The following is a 12,230-nucleotide window of genomic DNA, read 5'->3' on the forward strand; positions in this document are numbered from 1 at the left end:
GAGCTTGGGCTACAGTACTGCAGCTTACGACTCTGCGCCATGGAGCTTGATGTTGGGCAATATCCAATCTCACTATGAGCTGTAAGCCGGGGGTGGTGGTGCGATGGTACGATACGGTACAGTATGGTATGGCCTGATCTTGTCCGATCTCAAAAGCTAAGGAGGGTCAATACTCAGATAGGGAACCACTGAGGAAGACTGCAGAGGAAGGTAAAGGTAAATAACCTCTGCTTCTCACTCGCTATCCAAATCTCTTTGTTGGGGTTGCCCTACGTCAGTTGCGACTTAATGGCACATGCATACATCCATAGTACAGGTAGTACAGTGGTTCCAATGCACAAGGCATCTCCTTATGAAAAGCAACACCAAAAAATCTGTAATTGTCTTAATTCCAGATGCTTTTGAGGAGAACCCTAGAAGTATTAGTGCATGGAAGTATTTCTTGGTTTAAGCTATCAAACAGAGTGGTTGGGGGAACAACAAAACAGTATCTTGTAAGCTACCATTAACCCTTGGAAGGCATGTGTGGGGAGCACATTATCACCCTGTCTCTTTCTTTCTGCCCCCCAGCAACAGCCACAGCCCCAGCTGTGTTCCCATTGTCACCATGCTACGAAGACCCTTCCTCCGCCTCCCAGGTCACCATGGGCTGCTTGATCCGCGATTACTTCCCTGAGCCAGCCACAGTGCAGTGGAATTCAGGAGCTATCTCCTCCGGCATCCAGAACTTCCCTTCATTATTGCAGTCATCCAGTGGCCACTACATTTTCAGTAGCCAGCTCACCGTTCCAGGCTCCAGCTGGCAATCCCAGAAATTCCAATGCAATGTTGAACACGCAGCTACCAGCACCAGAATCAACAAAGAGATCGAAGGTGAGTCTTTCAGCTTTTTTGTTGCTTCCTTTCTTCTACCTTTAATGGGCAATAGATGGGCAAGAATGAGGGAAAGTTGACTGTGTTCATGATGAGATTTAGAATAGTTACATTGGAGTGCCTCGGACCATCCTCCAAGGAGTCTTCCACCAAGTGAAGCGCCTCTTCTTCAAACAGAAAAGGCACGTAAGTTGGAAGAAGCTTTGGAAGAAGCTTTCAAAAATAAGTCTAAAGGAAAGATATGGGAACAATATTTTAATTAATAAATAAATACACGTTGTTCCATTAAGTAGTAGAACAGGAGTAGGATCCAGCCCACCATCTTTGATACTATTACCTGCTGCCTCTTGCCAATTAAGTAGCAAATTAAGTACTTCCCTTTCCTATGTGGCTTACAATGTACATAAGAAGTACTAGATAAGAATGGAAGAAAAGGGTCCTCATTACCATATTTTTGTATGAGCTATGTTGAGTTGGAACTCAGAGAGAGCGCAGTGCGCCCTAGAAGCATGCATACTTCCCATGTACCTCCTCTCCATTCAGCCTGCCTTATGCATGAGCCAGTGGCCCCGGACGTCCTCCTCCTCCATTCCTCCTGCAACCGCAACACAGATCGTGCCACCATTCAGCTTGTGTGCCTTATCTCGGGCTTCTACCCTGGTGCAGTCACAGTGAACTGGCTTGTAGATGGACAGTCTGGGATGTTGCCTGCATACACCGAGAAGCCCAGGAAGGACGCCAGCGGAGACACCTTCAGCACTACCAGCTCAGCCAATGTTACTCAAGTAGACTGGAAAGAGGGGAAAACATACACCTGCCAGGTGATCCACCAAGGTCACAAAGTGGAAAAACATGCCACAAAATGCAGAGGTAAATTATAACTGCTTAGCCGGGATTCGACTGGGTTCTTGTTGCTCAGCATGGATTAAGGAGAGAAGTAGGGGAGAGATCTTTCGGTGTCAAAAGGATTACCCCAGGGGTTACTCATTCAGAAATACATAACTAGTTTTATTATGGCCCATTGGGCCTAGGAAGGGCTCCCTCCCCTCTCAATCTGCCTCCACACCCCTACTGTCTTCTGGTTGATGGATTCCAGCCTGGTTGAAGGATTATCTTGGACCTGAGTGTCTCCCTAGTGCACTCTAATTCCTATGCAGCCACTGTTAGTTGTCCTGTGAGCAGCAATTTATCTGCTTAGCTCCACACATGAGGTGCATCAGTTGACCAGCATGCCCTAGATGCCTGCTTGCTTCTTTCAGTCATCATCTGCCAACGTGTGTTCCTTAATCTGCTGTAAGGAACACACTTCTTAAATGGATGCTAACTCCTGAAATTGTGAAGAACTGAGGAGACCCTCCATGAGAGAGCCGTTGCTGTTCCCAGATTTGCTGTTTCATAAGGCTGCCATTAGGGAAGGGAGGGAATAAACAAGCTAGGGTGATGCAGAGCTGCTCCTAATCTTGCTAAATTGTAGTGGTGATTCAGAAACAGTAGGGAATGGCAGATTAGACCAAGAAACAATTAACAGAGTGAAAAAAGGTAGGGGGAGACTAGGGACTTAACATGGGTTCTTGCATCCCCAGGTGACAGTGGCGAGTCTACAGCCAATGGCGTTAAGGTCTCCATCACACCCCCAACTCCGGCTGACCTATACATGAATGGAGAACCCAAGCTCACCTGCGTGGTGTCTCATCTTGAAAGCGATGAGGGGCTGAAAGTGCGCTGGTCCGGGGAGAATGTAGGGACCCTGACCCCTGAACCAGAGGTGGTCACACAAGAATCAGATGGCACCTTCACCATTAAGAGCCCCCTGATCATCTCCAAGCAAAGTTGGCTGGCAGGTGACATTTACACTTGCATAGCCGAACATTCAAGTGGCATTGCTCCCTACTCTAAGACAATTGCTAAGAAAACAGGTAAGGAAGGAAACGGGTTCTTCTACCATGTGTGACTCTTGGCTTTATTTTCTAGTAGCCCCCTAAACAGGGATACCTGAGCAGAATCAGCATACCTTGAAATAGTTGCATTTTCCCATGAGCAAGGAGGATGGTGGCAGATGTGAATTTTCTTCTGCATGTAGAAAGTGGCCTCACAGATATATCGGTGCCTGGGGAGGTCTATACAATCATCTCACCATCTCTGATCATAGGATCTTGTAGTTATCCAAAAGTTTTCTTCCCTGAAGAAGGGAGCTTTGACTCTCAAAAATTCATACCCTGAAAACTTTGTTTGGTTTTGAGGTACCAGAAGATGCAGATCCTGCTTTTTTAAAGTAGAATTTGTACCTTTGTTACTGGATGTGAATGCAATGAGAGTAGGGCCTGCTTTATTATTTCCCAGAAAGGCTTAGTACTTCCAGCAGGAGGAGTCTAGGATGTCATCAGGTAGCTACAGTGAACACACCCCACTTAATGTGGAAAATTACAAGAAATGTTCTCCTGCACATTGTGTGTGTGAGAGAGAGACAGAGAGAGACAGTGAGACAGAGAGAAGAAGATAATGAAGGCATGTTATGTTGTATAACCCTGTCAAAATTACCTTGGACAAGTCTTTGTCTTAAACTGAATGACGGTTACCTTTCTCTCTGCTACCTTCTGCTTTTCTTCACAACAAGGCAAACGTACCCAACCCCAAGTGTACCTCTTCCGCCCCCACAACGAAGAGTTGAAATCTCACGATCCAAATGTATCCATTACCTGCCTGGTTAAAGGGTTCAATCCTGAGGACATCTCCATCAAATGGCTTGAGAATCACAACGCTGTGACTGGAAACAACTATGTTACCACCCAGGTCCAGATGGACAGCGATCAAGATTCCTTTTTTGTCTACAGCAAGCTGACAGTCCCCAAGGCTAACTGGAACAATGGCCATATTTACACCTGCCACGTAGTCCATGAAGGGTTCAACATGAAGTATACCCAGAGGAGCGTTGAGAAAACTCAGGGTAAAAAATGAAGACCGTCTCACCATTGTTACCCTCCCCCCCACGCCAATCCACTGAATTGTCTCTAGCATTGTCAGACTTAACCCTGTGTAAATAATTTCCATGCATTCATTTGTGGTTAACTGCCAAATAAAAAAAAAATCACCCAAAGGCTCAAACACAAATATTCTTTATGACCTCTTCTTGGGGCACCAGTGACTTGTGTGGGATGGGTGGACGGGTTCTTGAATTGAGCTGTCTCAAGGTAGATTGCTCAAAAGCAAAGTGTCAGAGGTGAAATGTCTTTTTCGTAGTCCTATGGGTATCCCATTTTTCCACTTAGGATCTTAAAGCTGAAGTTATCCCCTTTTAACTTCGCAAGAACCCTGTGAAGTAAGTCAGAGCAAGAATGGTCCATCCATGGCCACCCAATAAATTTCATGACCATGTATTCATGGTGGTGGGGCTAAGGTATTTGGGAATTTCCTGCATTCTGCAGGGGGTTGGACTAGATGACCCTAGACATCCCTTCCAACCCTGTGATTCTATGACTCTATGTAGTGAATCCATCCATCACTCTGCCCAATATTCCACACAGACTTCTCTCATTACACACTAAGACTCTCTCCATTTTTTTTGAGTTGAGGGTGTGAAATTCAGGAAACTTATGATATGAAGAAGGGATTTTAATTAATAATTAGCTTACAAGTCTCCCCTCAGAGATTCCATCGTGGCTTCAGCTCCTTCTCTCCCCCCTCACCAAACACCACCCTTGATCCACTGCCGCCATGCCTTTAAGTATTTAAACCAGTCAATCAAGTAAGAGCTGTAAAATTCTACACCACAAAAGCCAAGTTCACTCCATCATTCTGTGTCTTTTCACATTTTAAAAAACCCTGTTATATAATACAAGGGAAGGCGGCATGGTATAGCCTGATCGCGTCAGATGTCAGAAGCTAAGCAGGGTCAGTACTTGGACGGGCAACCACCAAGAAAGACTCTGCAGAAGAAGGCCATGGCAAACCACCTCTGCTTCCCACTTACCTTGAAAGCCCCTTGCTGGGGTCACCATAAGTCGATTGTGACTTGACAGCACATACGCTCACAGACATATAATACAAGACAGGGAAACAGCATCCTGACCTGCCTGAACTCAATTCACGTTATAGTTGTGGAAGCAAAATATAGGTGTTTTTTGAGATATTAAAGTGAGCAAATATGGATATATAATGTCACATGTACAGATACGCCACAGGATAAAACCAGAGCAAGTTGACATAACTGTAATGGGAAATAACGAAATGCTTTCATGTCACACTCTCCAAAATAAATAATACCCCATCTTATAAAATAACCTTGCCTAAATAACATCAATATGCCCATGTCAATAATAGAAAGATGCAGGGAACTCCCTCTTTCCGTTTCTTAATCCTACACAAAGTCCCTAAATATTGATCTGTAAGTACAAGCAATTCAGAGCTGCCTCATAATGAGTCACATCAATGGTCCATTCAACCCCCTGACAGTGAGGTCATCTTATAGATAACGTTAAAAAGAGATAAGACAAATAGGCCTATAAGCATCACAGCTTGTAACACAGAGCCTCCATGTTCAGCTGCTATACCTCTTAATCAGTTGGTGAAGGACAAAAATCAGAGGAAAGGCTAATGCATTCGTGTTGTGATTATGGGCTTCCCAGAAGCATCTGTGGGACTGTAGCATGCTGGAAAAGATACAGACTTAATATTATCCAGCAAGGCACATTTTATCTCCTGATCTCAGGCAGATGTCTCTCCCAGCCAGGTTTCCTAAGATCATTTTAATTAGAGGAATGGATCTTATGATGGCACAAAATGCACAAGTGTTCTAGCTATGACCACCTAATGGCAAGTAAATACCATGTCAGGTGGGCATTTCGGACTCCTTCCCTTTGCATTTAAGTTCACTGCAAACAAATCCATATTGCAATTGTGTTCTCCATTTATCAGGGACTTAGTAGTACCACACTAGAGTTTCCCACAAGTAAAAAGTATCTTAATCGAAATGACTGAAATTGGTGTGCCAAGCCAGCATGGACCATGTGCACAGGTAGATCTAGTGAGTGGATGCATGATAAGGAAGATTGATTGGCGAAAATAAAGAATTCATACGTGCCCCAAAGGAGCATTTATCTACTCGGACAGCTCTAACATATAAGGAGTTAAACTTCTGTGTTAAAGGCGGAGAAGAAGGGATTTCCAGGCACATTTGATCCCTTATTTTGTATAGAAGCATAGAACTCTGCCTTTGTTTTTCTCATATCTACATAACAACAGTAAATTAGCTTCACTGTCATTGTTTCCCCCCCCCAAATTTTCCTAGAAATTATACTGAAATAAGAATACTGAGAATACTTTGTGAGAGATCCCTCGCCTTGTCACAGAATGAGTTTACGCGTGACCTTGTGGGATTATGCTCCCTCTGGAATGCTCATTGGTTAACATTCCTAAAAATAAATGCGTAGTTATACTGTGGCGATGCCATTTTCTCTTCTCAAAAGACTTCTCTGACACACAGTGGATGAAGAGAAATAACCAATGAATGAAAGATAACCAGCAGGGACAAACACTCAATAACGAGTGTTGAGAGCACTGAACACTTATTTATTATTAAAGAAAATGTATATCCTGTCTTTCTGTCCCCACAATGGCCCCCAGAGTAGCTAGCTACCAAATTAAAAGCATACATAATAAAATTACATTAAAACCAATCAAAACAACAACAAATCATCATTAAAACAATTAAAACCAGAGTTAAAACATGCGAAGATTTAAATGCAAAATAATTAAAACAATTAAAACATTGGGAGTGAAGCAGTGATCACTGAGGGAATGCCAAGTGAAACAAAAAAGTCTTCCTCCGCTGACAGAAGATGGCAACAGAAGGGGACAAATGAATTTCCCTCAAGAGACGAGTTCCAGAGTTTCGCTTCAACAGCTGAGAGGGTCCTGTCCTGGTTTGCCTCCAGCCTAATTTTAGGAAGCAGTGGTATCCAAAGCACAGCCTCCAAAGATGAGCACAGACATCGGTTGGGTTTAGAAGGAAGTAGGCACTCTTTCAGGAATGTTGGTCCCAAACCATATAGGGCTTTGAAGGTCAACATCAACACCCTATGCCCGGAAACAAATTGAGAGACAGTGTAGATGGGCCAAGACTGGAGTGATATGATCCCTATCACCCACTCCACTCAACAGTCACTTTGCACAGTGAGATAGACGTGTTCAAATTCAAGCCCAAACCTAGAAAGATCTGAAGCATATACAATAATAATAACAACAACAACACTCAATTTATATACCAGCCTTCAGGACAACTTAATGCCCACTCAGAGAAGTTTACAAAGTATGTTATTATTATCCGCACAACATTCACCCTGTGAGGAGGGTGGGGTTAAGAGAGCTCTGGAAGAGCTGTGACTGACCCAAAGTGACCCAGTTGGCTTCAAGCGGAGGAGTGGGGAATCAAACCCTGTTCTCCAGATTAGAGTCCTGCTGCTCTTAAGATAGGGTTGCCAGCCTCCAGGTAGTGGCTGGAGATCTCCCAGAATTCCAGCTAATCTCCAGGCCATAGAAATCAGTTCCCCTGAAGAAAATGGGTGCTTTGGAGGGTGGATTCTCCTAGGAATTTAATGAGGCATATTTTCTCTACCCTGCCTCTGTGAAGTCAGTTTCAAGTTAGAAAAGGATGTGGGAGATAATTGTTTAGAGCTAATGGTGAAAATAAAGATAATGCTTGTGGCACAAAAGCATTCCAGAATAAGCTAATACACACATTTTAAAAAGGACACACGCATGAGAACAGAAGTTATGCTCACTTCACACTGAAAAAATACAGTAATCAAAAATTTCGGAGCAGTGTTTTATTAACTTCACTTGAAAAAGATAGTCACCGGATGGTAAAGGTTATGCCATGCAATGATTTTCTTGGCCTCATGTTTGTCCTCTTGCATTTACACACACACACAAATATCAATTCACAGTTTAATCCCTCATTATTCCTTTCTTCAGTTTCCATTTGGCCACTTAATGTAGAGGTTAATGCTAGGCTTGAAGTCTATAGACCCACTCTCTTCCCTGCTTTGTCATGAAGTTCTCTGGGTGGCCTTTCTTAGTAAATCACTTCCTCATTAAATAGACTCGTTAAGGCTGAATTAAGACATTTCTACCCACTGCCCAACTACCACGATACGTCTGCAGGATTATTTCCAGTTGTTTTCAACTTCTTGTTGACATAGCTCAATATGGCTTGCTTTTGCCGTCTGGTGAATTAGGGCCAAGCTACACATGACGAATGACACTTGAACGGCAAGTGGATTGAGTGGAGGGCAAGTGAACAGGGAGAAATACACTTGCCATTCAAGTGTCATTCGTCATGTGTAGCTTGGCCCCCAGTCCCTCAACTGTTTTCAACACAACTCATTAAGACCTCAGTAGTGTTGCAGAAATTACATGGGAAGTCATAGTGTGGAAACCACTGGGAAAAGGATACCCAACAAAATCATCACATAAGAATTAAACTTAGAAGAACAGTGCTGCAATATGGTGATACAAGAAACCAAGTTTTCTCCGAGTAAAGTTATTCTGTAGGATTAGGCCAAAAGATCAATGGGGGATGAAAAGGCTGGACCCAACCAACATTTCTGCTCATTCTTGCCCAATTCCCTGTCTTGCTGCTGTACTCATCCCTCATGGTTTTTGTACTTACAGATCTCATGAGCCCCAACCCAGCCTTTGTGGGTATTCATTACTTTTTCACCAGCAGAAAAGCTGGTTGGATCCCACCCAAGGTCCCAAAAGATCATGCATCAAACCACTATTCTAAAATGCAGGTGACAATATTTACTCACAGGAACACTGCATCATGAGTTTTCCACTCTACAACAGTCTAAAGAAAGAAGAACTTATAATGCAGAAGCCATAATGCAACGTGTAGAGTGCACATGTGTGAGCAAGATTATTTGGTATCTTCATGACACTAAAGGAGGGAAGAGAAAACAGCATGAACAGTACCTGTTGAGCCAAAGGAAGTTTGCAGGGAAATCAATGACTTTACAAAAGGCAAACCAGTTTCTTGGTGGAATTTTGCCTCAGGTTATTATTAAACTCTTCATAAGGGTGCATGGACAAGGACGTTCAAAAGGTTATAGGGTTGGTGGAAATCGGATTTAAAAGATTGTTTATTTTTATTTCATTTATTCATTTTTTATACCACTTCAGTTAAGATCTCAAAGTCGTTCACAACAATTGCAACAGTTAAAAACAATACAAAAATATAATACTTAAAAAATCACAATAAAACAGCCTAATACAAGTCATTAAAAACACCCTAGTCCCAATCCTTCCCTATAAAAGCCTGCAAATAATATAAAAATTACAAGTAGATAAAAATGTACAGCAATTTTCTCTTCCTCACTAAAGAATATTAGATTGCAGAGGTATGCCGAAATAGTTCTGCCTTAGATTTTAGTCTGGGGCAATTAACCTCTGTAAATTGACATCTCTTTCTTCTATCCCAGAATTCTTTGTTTCAAATGATGATGAATACAGTGATGAAAAAGCGGAAGAACTGGACAGCCTGTGGACCACCATCTTGATTTTCTTCATCCTCTTCCTCCTCAGCATCAGTTATAGTGCCACCGTGACCCTGTTCAAAGTGAGTGAGAGGGAAGTTACAGCCCTACATCTACATCTTGCAATGGGAAGGAGGAGAGAGCAAAGAGAAAATGCAGAATATTTTGTGTTGTGATTGTAAATTGGTATGTGGTTTAGTATTGCCACCTTAGAGTTAGTCGTTGGACACAGCTCCTGTTCATAGATCCAGAGGCAGGGCTTTTTTTCAGCTGGAACACGGTGGAATGGAGTTCCGGAACCTTTTGAAAATGGTCACATGGCTGGTGGCCCCGCCCTCTGTGCCACAGAGGACAATCTAAACTCCCATCTGTCTGAAGATCAGGGGGCGGGGCCACCAGCCATGTGACCATTTTCGCCAAGGGCAACCCACTGAGTTCCACCACCGCTTAAAGCCCTGTCCAGAGGAGTTAGCTGTGTTAGTTTGTAGCTGCAAAATAGTAGAGTCCAGTAGCACCTTTCAGACTAAGCAACTTTATTGTAGCATAACCTTTCGAGAACTCCACCCCAGTTGTTCTATAGCTCTTTCATGTATGTAGTATATATAAGCTTTTATACCCCCTTTCTCCATAACATGTGGACTCAAACCAGTTTAAAGATATACCTATAAAACACTATAACATCACCTCAGAGGCAATTCAGGAAAAAATAAAGTCTGACTGGAAATAAATGACACAGGAGAGTCTAGCCATGCGTAGCTGTTCTCGTTTCAGGTGGAAGGCAGGTTTCTCTGACCTCCACACATACTAACCCGAGGCACTTATCTAAGCCCCAAGAAGGTATTCTTCAAAATGAGCCGCAGGCTGAGAGCCAAAGGCTAAAGGTTAAATTAACTCCTGATCAGCCCCATAGTCGCCTCCAAATTGTACTATTCTCAGAAAGGATGGGCTGGCAGCCAACACCAAATCTGTGTGTGTTAGCACACCTGGGTCAGCAGCACTCCTAGTTTTAGCACTTCTGTAGTATAGTTGCGCTGTCAATTTGCCTCTGCAGCTAGCCCCAAACCTGAACAGTATAGGTTCCGGGGGTATGAATTTCCATCTCTCCTGGGATCTGATGAAGGGAGCTTTGACTCTCAACCGCTCTCACCCTGGAAATCTAGTTGGTCTCTAAGGTGCTACTGCACTCGAATCTTGCTCTTCTACTACAGGCCAACACAGCTATCCACCTGAAACCATGGGCAATTCCGCACATCCCAGCATAGTGCTATACTCGCACAATGAGGGCATCTTCCTGGAGTGATTTCTGATGTCATTGTGCCTTGAGGCGCAATGACATCAGAAATCGCACCAGGAAAACGCCCCCATTGCACAAGTATAGCGCTATGCTGGGACGTGCAGAATCACTCCATCTTTCCCTTGACATTGCTGTATGGGAGAAATTGGGGAGTGGGGCAAGTTTAACCAACACCACCCCTTTAAGCTACTGGGAAGGAAGGAAAGGGGATCATAGGATATGTGCCTCACAGCACATATTCCCGGACTCCAGTTCCTCTGCTACCCACCACGAAACTCTAGCCTGAAGGGAAACAAGAAGTAGGCTGTTTCCTTCACTTAGGGCCAAGCTAAAAGTGACGAATGACACTTGAACGGCAAGTGTATTTCTCCCTGTTCACTTGTCCTCCACTCAATCCACTTGCCGTTCAAGTGTCATTTGTCACTTGGAGCTTGGCCCATGGTCAGATAGAGAGTTTGCACCTGCCCTCATACAGCTGGGTTTCAATCCCACACACCACCCTCTGTCTCTCCATTTTAAGGGCTTTTCCTCCTTTTGGTGGAAACCTGTATTTTTATGCCTGCCTGGGGTTTCCCCCAGGTATGTAGGACACCACCATTGTCTGTGATAGTCTCCATTTTATTGCCTTTCTGGTTGGGCACAGGGATATTATAGGGAATGCATCCATTAAAATGTTCCGTTAAAAATAAGAAAAATGAGATGAAGAGAGGCAAAGAGATTTGAATGGTTGCTTTATTGACTGGGTTGAGATGCGAAGGAAGAAAGGACAATTAGAACAATATCCTTTTGATGGAATTTGTCAGTCTTGTCTCATGTTCAACTCTGCTCTGTGTCTTCCACCATTCTCACCCCACACCCAACAGGTAAAATGGCTTTTCTCCACTGTGATGCACTTGAAGAACAAGCCAGCAGGTCCCGAATACAAGAATGTAATCCAGGGGATACTATAGGCTCGTGTTCCTGGGAACCTCATCCTACAGGCTTCACAAATGGCATAAGAAGAAAGGGGCATTAAAGAAGTTGATGGTTATGCATCAGTTTTCACTCTGAATGCTCCAAGCCTTCTCCCTGTGCTCTGCTCTTTCAACTGTCCTAACTCTTTCGTAACAGATGAATATGAGCCTGTATCAGTCCAGGGTTTTTTCACTGGGAGCAGACAATTTTGCTGGAATCTAGAGCAGGACTTCAGCCATTTGCTAAGACAGACACCATGAGAGAGAAAACTTCCTGGTCTTATATGCAACTGGTTTCCCCACTGGCACCCATCACATATAACCACTTCTCCTGTCCAAGGAGAGAGACATGTTCCTACACTGTTGGGAAAAAAGCCTTCTGACTCAGCTACCTCAACTGACCTCCGTTCTAATTTCTATCACAGAACCGGACCATTTCTTTTGCACGTGCACACACACACCACTCTACCGTGTGCTGAGCCTACGTGTCCATCTGCACCAACCCTTCTCACATACACAATTATGCTTCCAGTTGGAGCTAAACTTGGAAAACTCAGACCTTCTGTGTGTTGAATGTGT

The 12,230-nt window shown here is 43.6% G+C and overlaps 1 gene segment (V, D, J or C); it reads left to right on the top strand.

Annotated features, from left to right (window-relative positions):
• Window positions 1–521: 521 nt before the first annotated feature.
• LOC129339984 (immunoglobulin heavy constant gamma 3-like) lies at window positions 522–11,648 on the top strand. The segment is given in 7 exon segments: window positions 522–873; window positions 1,417–1,743; window positions 2,457–2,789; window positions 3,488–3,817; window positions 4,750–4,761; window positions 9,351–9,487; window positions 11,562–11,648. Coding segments are annotated over 7 exon segments (1,578 nt in total).
• The last annotated feature ends 582 nt before the right edge of the window (window positions 11,649–12,230 follow it).

The sequence above is a fragment of the Eublepharis macularius genome, chromosome 12 (genome assembly GCF_028583425.1).
Source record: "Eublepharis macularius isolate TG4126 chromosome 12, MPM_Emac_v1.0, whole genome shotgun sequence".
In the NCBI taxonomy this organism is placed as follows: Eukaryota; Metazoa; Chordata; class Lepidosauria; order Squamata; family Eublepharidae; genus Eublepharis; species Eublepharis macularius.